This window comes from Coffea arabica, chromosome 11c (assembly GCF_036785885.1).
Source record: "Coffea arabica cultivar ET-39 chromosome 11c, Coffea Arabica ET-39 HiFi, whole genome shotgun sequence".
NCBI lineage: Eukaryota > Viridiplantae > Streptophyta > Magnoliopsida > Gentianales > Rubiaceae > Coffea > Coffea arabica.
Window position 1 is genome coordinate 35,110,262 of NC_092330.1, and position 9,003 is coordinate 35,119,264.

The 9,003-nt window shown below is 33.8% G+C and overlaps 1 protein-coding gene across 1 annotated transcript; it reads left to right on the plus strand.

Moving 5' to 3' along the window:
- Positions 1–434: 434 nt before the first annotated feature.
- Positions 435–1,967, plus strand: LOC113717610 (U-box domain-containing protein 21-like). The gene has a single exon (XM_027242374.2). It carries the CDS (start codon positions 541–543, stop codon positions 1,867–1,869), a length of 1,329 nt encoding a protein of 442 aa, XP_027098175.1. The 5' UTR covers positions 435–540; the 3' UTR covers positions 1,870–1,967.
- The last annotated feature ends 7,036 nt before the right edge of the window (positions 1,968–9,003 follow it).

A 9,003-nucleotide genomic window follows, 5' to 3' on the forward strand; every position in this document is an offset into this window, starting at 1 on the left:
TTTCCCTTTGCACTACGTTTTACACTATTAGGCGTTTTCAGATTTATTAGTCAATCCACCGACCCTTTGAAAGCTACTTTTCTTCCTTATTTGTGTCAAACCTTTGATTCAAATGAATGTTTGATTTATTCCCATCAAACCCATAGCACGCACAAATTGCCCCTTCTGCTGGTTTGGCTTCTTTTACCATGTCAAACTGTCAAGTGTCAATGGTCAATGTTCAATTCCCATCTTTCTATTCCCTCTCTTCTCTTCCTCCTCTCAAACACGCCGTCTTGAACGTTTCTTTATTGTATAGTCCTTAGTCCAAACCCAAAAATATAATCTTCTAAGTTTTGAAAATTGGACCGCGTAAACCTTTTTTAAAATGTCATAAACCAACATATTTATATCCCCTACACCGCTCTAATTCTGCTCCACAATCCAAACTTACACAGCCTAGATTATAAGATATATAACTAGTTGCCAGAAACACCTTCGCATCAAAAAAATTTTTGATCTGTTCAGGGTTCTTGTTCTTGAAATTTTTGTTGGAAAACAATGATATTGTCATGGAGGAAGAAAAGGGCTGCAAGGCGTGCTGCAAAGAAGCAAAATTTGGAGGTAACTTCCAACATGGAGTTAACAATTCCTAGCCATTTCCGTTGTCCAATATCGTTAGAATTGATGAAGGATCCAGTGACCTTATCGACAGGGATAACATACGATCGCGATAGCATTGAGAAGTGGATTGAGGCTGGTAATAGTATCTGTCCTGTCACTAACCAAGTCTTGAGGAGTTTTGAGCCTGTGCCTAATCATGCGTTAAGGATGATGATACAAGATTGGTGTGTGGAGAAAAGGTCTTATGGGATTGAGAGGATTCCAACTCCGAGAATCCCGATAAGCTCGTACGAGGTTTCAGAGATTCTTTCAGGAATTCAGACTGCAAAAGATCAACAGGATGCAGAAAGGTGCAGAGAAATGGTGCTGAAGATCAAGGAGTTGGCAAAGGACAGTGAGCGAAACAAGCGATGCATTTCGGCTAATGGCACTGGTGGAGTCTTAGCTGCTGCATTCAAGACATTCTCAAAGGTGCCTTTTGAACAAAACGTTGAGCTTTTGGAGGAAATTTTGTCAGCTTTGATAACAATATCACCTCTTGATGGAGAGGCAAAGTCTTATCTTGGATCTGATTCTTCTTTACATTGCATGGTATGGTTTTTGAAAAATGGAAATCTGTCAGGACGAAGAAATTCTGTTTTGGCATTGATTGAGATTGTTTCATCTGATCAGCGGAAGATCGACGAGCTATTAGAGATTGGGGGAGCTATTGAAGCTTTGGTTAAGCTGATCAAAGAGCCTATTAGTCCTAGTACTACAAAAGCTTCACTATTGCTCATGTACCATATAGTCTCCAATCCACCATCCTCTGCCAATTCTAAAGTCATTGCAAGGCTTACTGAAATGGAATTGGTCAAAATTCTGTTAGAAATGCTGGTGGATTGTGAAAAGAGCATATGTGAGAAGGCATTGGGAGTTTTGGATGAGGTTTGCAGCTACGATGAAGGGATGGAAAAAGCCTATGGTAATGCTTTAAGTGTGCCTGTTTTGGTGAAGAAACTATTGCGAATTTCAGATTTGGCTACTCAGTTTTCAGTTTCGATCCTCTGGAAGCTTTGTAAGAATGACAAATCTGAAGGAGGAGATGTTCTTGTTGAAGCACTTCAATTGGGTGCTTTCCAAAAGCTCTTGTTGCTCCTACAAGTTGGTTCTACAGACGGAACAAAAGAGAAGACAACTGAGCTAATGAAGTTGATGAATGTGTATAGGGATAGAGCAGAATGTACAGATTCTTTAGACTTCAAGAATCTGAAGAGGTCTTACTGAATTTTGGGACTGGACTAGATAGTGCTACAATATGTTTATTTGGCAATACTTTAAATTTCAATGCACAAAAGATAGTGCTACAATATGCTTTAATTTCACTTACAACCACTCCATCATTTTCTCTCTTGCTGTCCTTGGAAGAAAATTTACACATTTTTTTCTTTTTTTTTTGTGGGTTTATTAACATGATTATTGAAATTAAAGTAAGTTTATTACTCATCAATAGCTCCTTTCTTGGTGAGGGAAGAAAATACAAGGAGCATATGACCGTGATTCTTCTTAGCTACTCTTTCACGTTGGTAATTTGAGACGAAAATCCAGGAGGCAACCATAATGTAAATGCTGAATTTTGATGATTTTTTTTTTTAAGGACAATCTTGTAGTCAAATTCAAATGCATTGAATCATGAATTTGACACTCTACTGCTATCGTGTTCTTGACTGTGGTAGTAGCACCTTAGGAAAAGAATTAGTCATGGGGATGAATTTCTGAGTTTCTTAATCAGAACTTCTAGCAAATTGATGCCAAATTACCAATGCCATTGACCATTTGGTTGATTTCTAGATAATTGTCATGGAAGGTGGTATTAAGGTGTTTGAGTTGAATTATAAGCTAATAGTTTATTAGTCATGATCCTGCCGTCCTAAATAATCAAATATAATGAAAGAGAGCTTCTAGATAAATTCAAGAAAAGGAACAGGAACAAGCAAGAAAAGAAAATTGAAAGAAATGCTAGCTGCACATTCAGACCTCAATCTCCAATTTATCTAGAAGAAAGTTTTCTATTATCATATGGGATTTCTTTTGTGGGTGGCTCTTCTAGAGAAGGATGCGAAATTGCCCAAATAAGAAATCAGTACTTTTTTTCATTTAATTTTATGCCTTTGAACAAAAAACATTTACAATTCAAAGTGTCAAGATGTTATTCAAAAGCATTTTTTTTTCGTCTCAATTGTGAAAATTCAAACAAAAAAATGTCTCTTCAAAAGATGTTATTTTGCAATTTGTATTGTAAACCATGGATTTTTATACCTTTGTATCTTGTACTGTTATTTCTTAGTTTACATATATATATTCAATAAAATACTCTCCTTTTCTTTAAGGGGTACTAAAGTCTACTTTCAACAGTCGCTACCAAAAGTCAATGATTGATTTTTATCAATTAATCAATTTAAGTAGAATTTGGTATTATAAAGCAGTTCAATGTTAAGGTTTCTAATTTAGAGTATAAATAGCATAGAAGTATTAGTTCAAGGGTGCAAATTGCAATTAATCTGAATCTAAGTTGAAAATGTCTGACATTACTTATTTTTTCCAAGAAAAATAAGAAAGTCAGTTGATTCACTTGGCTTATTTCACTCACTATAGCCTTTTTTTTATCATAAATTTAAAAAGTATAGATACTTTAATTTGTTTGAACCGTATGTTATTTTAGGTTATTTGTGTATACGCCATCACAATAAAAAAGATTAATTTCTTTTAAGTAGTAATAAGTTTAATTAATTTTGATACGGATCCCATCACAACAATACAAGTCACATCAATAGCAGAATTTAAACACATTATTTTGTATGACGCAATGGTTCCTCTTTATCAACTGAGCCAATGTGTATAAGCAAATATTAATCCTAGACTTATAAAAGCATGAGGATCAATTTTTAAAAGGGCTACAGATTTTTCACAGCCCAAAAAAAAAAAGCCAGAAATTGGAGTAATGACTTGGATAAAGGCTAAGCCTTCTTATTGAAAAATATTACAAGCAGCTGTTAATATGATAAAGCATGCTTACAGCAAATTTTAGAGAAAATGTCATCCTAATGTGATGAAAGTATAGGAACAAATTTATCAACTAAGAAACAATTAAAGATTTAATGATCTCCCCACCCGGGGTCTCTGACAAAGAAAACCAATAAAATCAGAAAAACAATTGGAATTTAAACCAGACCATGAAATTTAAGAAAATTCAGATGCAGAAAAAAAAAAGTAGTAGAATTAATGCCTAAGACCAAGAAAGATCTGAGATGAAAGGTACAAAATTTGGCTAACTCTGCTCCACTGCAGATATATGAAAGTCAGGACTCCAAAGTCTCCAACGCAATTTAACTGGAAAAGTACCTCCGCAATTCCCCCGTTTGCCCTGAGAGAGATTCTGATGTGACTGAAGGCCAAGTACATACAAGCTGATCATATGCCTGGAAAAGTATCTCTGGAGATACGTACTAGAATTGCACCACATGAAAGAAGGAACTAAAATCTTTTGTTTTCTAAACAATGGAAGAAGAGAAACATATCGATATAGCTGCACAGGAGGTGACAGCAACTCAGCAAGTAACATTTTAGGTACTTAAAGCTGGATGTTCATAATCTGAACAAGCTTCATCTAATGAACCTACTACATCTTTGCATAAAACCTCTACTGGACAATATACCATAACAAGCAGAAAAAGATCCTGTGCAACAACTCACAACGCATCATTCATAACCTGTATTCTTCTCTTCTTTCTTTCTTTTTCTGATTTCAGTATCTACATTTTCTTCAGCTTTCCTTGTGCATCTGATAAAAGTTGCTGTTCATCTACACCTCAGGCCTTTGCTGGTCAAATTCGCATCTGCGACATAGATATCTATACATTGCGTCTTTGTAATCAGTGCAACTTAAACTCTGCTCATTCTACCCATCTTTGCCAATCTGCAGATATCAGTGCTGTAGTAAAGTCCACACCTGACACTTCCACCGAATCATCTTTTGTATCAGTAGGAAAGATGTTTTTAATCAGCTCATCATCCCCTATATTCTCCAATTCTTTAATTTCTTCCACCTTAATTGTTTCCATGGCGCAATATAATTGCCTCAGTGAAGATTGGATCATGGCTTTGAGTAATCCTTTGGTTGTACCAGGAAAAATTGCTACCACTCCACCTGGTGAAAAAGGCCGTGCCAAAACTCGATTTAACTCGGTTTCTCCAATAATGACATTGCATGATAATTCCCTCAATTGATTTGATCTTTGTGCATCAAGTAGCCATTCTTTCACATAATGCTTGCTTTCCAAGAGATAATGAATCGCCTAATGTACATCATGTTCATCAGTGTAACAAGAAAATAGATTTTCATGAAAGAGCAGAACATCTTTATTTAGATTCTCCTACTTCCATGATCTTAAAAATATGTTGTTTTACAATATCTTTAATAGAAAAACCAATCAATATTCCTGTTTGGATAGGTCGATCAAAGAACCATTTTATTTCCCAAGGAATCATTTTATACTATTCAACTTGGTCAAAACTCGAGTTGAGCTCGATCTTGACCGAGCTCGCACTAGAGCCGCTAGCGATAAGTTCGTAAGCGGGTCGATTCGATTGCAGTTTTAGCCTAGAATTCTTCCGTTGATACGAATAAGATGGCCAAAACCGTTACAGTGGATCAAACTGATAGGGTATTAATTAGAGTAGTTTTATTTGCATGAATTGTTAGTCAATTGAGATATCTGTGTTTAATGTGAATGGAAGCTGCCTAATTTGAGTATTTATTAGTTTTTGTAGGAAAAATATATTATCGAGTAGAAAATGGATAAAAAATGCAACGACAAAAATGGAAAGGAATCTGGTGAAGACAGGCGGGGGACTCTACGTTGGATGTTGTCCGGAAATTGTAGAAATTGGTTTTGAATAAAGTCCGCGCTTGAAATTCTCAAAAATTTTTTGCTACTATTCTAGGCCTATCAACAGGTTGGGTATGGGCCAAAATAAAAAATTTCGAACCCGGACCCGTTATAATGTACCAATTTTAGATCTAACCCGTTTACCTGAAAAGTCTTGTGCTTTTAATCCCTGAATCAGGTCCGACGAATCCCAAATAAGGTTCGGATCTACTCGAAAATAGATAAGGCTTGACATAATTTGTTTATGAATTGGCTTATGGAGCCATGAAGAATGACAATGCATCGATTTGGCAACACCTCAAGCAGTTCTCCGTGGTATGAATTGGCTTACATGGAAGTCAAGAGAGAGATGTGCGGGTGGATTGTAAGATTAGAGTTTGGTAATTTGGTAAAAGATTTATTATTGTATTAAGATGTATTTATTTTTATAATTATTAATGTATTAAACGGGCTCAGATCAAATATTGATCAAAATTCTATATTTCGTATTTAACCTGCATTTTTGTTAAAATAAACGAGTTCGGGTAATGAGATTATTTGTCAACCCGTACATGGAAAAAACTAGCGGTCCAGGTCCATTGACAACCCTATACTATTCATCAAACAAACATAAGTGCAATGATAGGGGTCGGACATTGATGGAAAGCTATTTGGACTTGACCTTTAGCAGCTTTTCAAAACTAAATCCTACCATACTTGGGGTACAAGTTTAGAAAGCTATAAATAAGTATTATTTATGACGTTTTTAGAGAAGAAAACGTTAGGCTAGTTTTAGCTTATCTTTTATAATTTGCTCTTGAGAGATCAAGATCAAGAGGCGTGCAAGCAAGAATCAATAAGCAATCAACACGGATACTAGACCATCAAAGATTGAGAACTTTTTCTTATTTTATTCTCCAATGTTGTATTTGTTGCTTGAATTCTTTGATTTATTAATGATTTTACTATATCTATATTGAATTAATTTAATTCTAGGGTTAGGGTTTTGTGAAAAAGTATTGATTATTTATCCTAGTTAAATTCATGATCCTTGATTTGATTTATCTACCTTGTGTTTAATTACATGTTTATGCTTGATCACCATAGACAATCTCTTAAGGTTTGTATTAAATTGAGAAGAGATATACAATTGAATACTAGATAGATTAACATATTTAGTTTAAACATAAGAGCAATTTAGGGTGTCCATTACATAATTGAAATCACCGAAGATCTTAAAGGGTTCAAATACTTGTAGTGTCAAGAGAAACGTGAGATTTAATTGGGCACAATTTAGATATATCGAAATATAATTTAAAATAATTTTGTTCGATATGTTCTTGGCATATTAAGAAAATAATTAGATAATTAATTCAAATTTAGATCAGAATATGAAATCTTGGTCTCTTGCCAATTGTTTTCTCAACTTTATTCTATTTGACTTGATTATTTAATATTGTTTAATTATCAATTAAATCTTGTGAATTTAAATTTTATTTTTAGAATAATTAAAGTAGATTAAATTAACTTGTTCTTGTAGATTCAACCCCCTAACATACTCTAGATGATTTATTACTATGATCGAATCTATACACTTAAAAGAAATCTTTGATCACAAACTATATAAAAGATGATTTCATCAAAGCAATCGTCTTCCAAATCTTCATTCCATTGATCATGTTCCAAAAGTATAAAACGATATCTTGTCTTAGAGACAAAATGGTAAGTTAACTGCAACCTGCAATAATGGGTCAAATTCCATCGATACAATATGAAAAACACTCATAAAATATATTCGGATATTAATCAAAATCCAATTTCATCAAACAAATGAAAAAAGCATCATAATCAAAAACATTAATTAAGCAAATGGGTAAAATCACCAAGATTCTATTTGAGCATTCCCCATAACTATCAAGAAAATCCAAGTTGGAGAATACATTAATAACTTAACTATTAATCTAAGGAGGCATTAAAAAAATAGAAGAGTTGAATAGAAAGAATTTATGAACAATGAGCTAATAAAAAAAATTACCAGTGAATCCACAATAATAGCAAAATGGATCATGAGATGTCTTCCAACCAATTTCTTCAAGAATATAAAGTCGAAACTAGATCCATGTTGGTCTAAACACACGTAAACAATACAGAGAGATGTTAGCATAGCAATGGCAGTTTTTCATTGTTATTTTGTCCCGTTTGTATCTGAAGTCTTGAATGTTTTTCTAAAATATGATCTTGACTCAAATTTAGTCTAGCTGATAGACGAATTGTGAGGACCCGAAAAAAAAATTTCTTATTTTTATCGAGTATTATTGGTTTATTTAAATATTTATTCACCTGTTTTCTCCAAATAATTTATTTCAACCATTCTAAATCCATTCATATGGAATAATGTCTTCCTTATGTTTTTAAAACGTCCCGTTAGCAAATTTAATTTTCGGAGATTTGTTTAAGTGAGGAATAATGAGTACATGTGTTTCAAGGTGATATTCTATTCGAGAGTGCATTTATCTTGGGGAATTAAGAATGATCAATAGTAGATAAAAAAAAGTTAATTGAGGAATTAAAGGTGAATGAGTTCTAAGTAAGTGTATACCGCTTGCGCGTCGATAATTTTCTGAAAGACGCGCTGATACAAATTTATTGGAGATTTGAGGAAGTAATACAAGACTCATGTGAAGACTCACAAAATTCATCTATTTTAAACTCCTAATTCAAGCTCATTTAATTATTTATTTGGCCAATTGCCCTGAATATTATTTTCTAACCTTTTTAGACCTAATTATATGGATTTATAGTTTAGTTATATTTTTAAAGTGACTTGTTTCAAAATTTAATTTTTGGAAGCTCGTTAAGTGAAAATAGTGAATATGCGATTGGAGTCAATATTTGATTCGAGAATACAAAAACCTTAGAAAATTAGAGGCTTGCACAATGGTCTTAAAATAGGTGTTTTTATGCCTAAGTATTCAAGTGATAGTTAGTGGCACCACCATCATTATAAAATTTTTTTGAAGATTTCACTTTATCGCGCTTAAATTGAAAATACGCGTTTTTACGCGCGCGATTAATTGAGAGACTTTAGATCATTATTTTTAGACCCATAAGAGTGGATAATAATAATAATATGAATTGAAGTGTATTAGAGGTTTAGTGCACTAGTGAAACAAACTTAAGAGGAATTGAGCACAAAACGCGCGCATGCGCGCACTATTCCTAGTTGACTTTGAAATAACTTTTGGCCACAACTTATAAAGCTTCTCACGGAAGCTTACCTTCAGCATTAGCTCTTCTTTTTCTGCTCTAAACAGCCAACCAAGAGGAAGAGTAAAACAGCCTCAATTTCTTCACTAAACCTTCATTATTTCACCTCAAATTTCAACCGTACGTAGCTAATCACTTGGAGAGTTCATCTAGCTAGGAAAAGGAGCTGCAGTCCACTGATTTCTTGGACCAAGAAAGGACCGAAAATTCTGTTTTGGAACATCAA

Coding starts and splice junctions, on each gene's coding strand:
- LOC113717610 (XM_027242374.2), top strand. CDS start 541: ATGATATTGTCATGGAGGAAGAAAAGGGCTGCAAGGCGTGCTGCAAAG.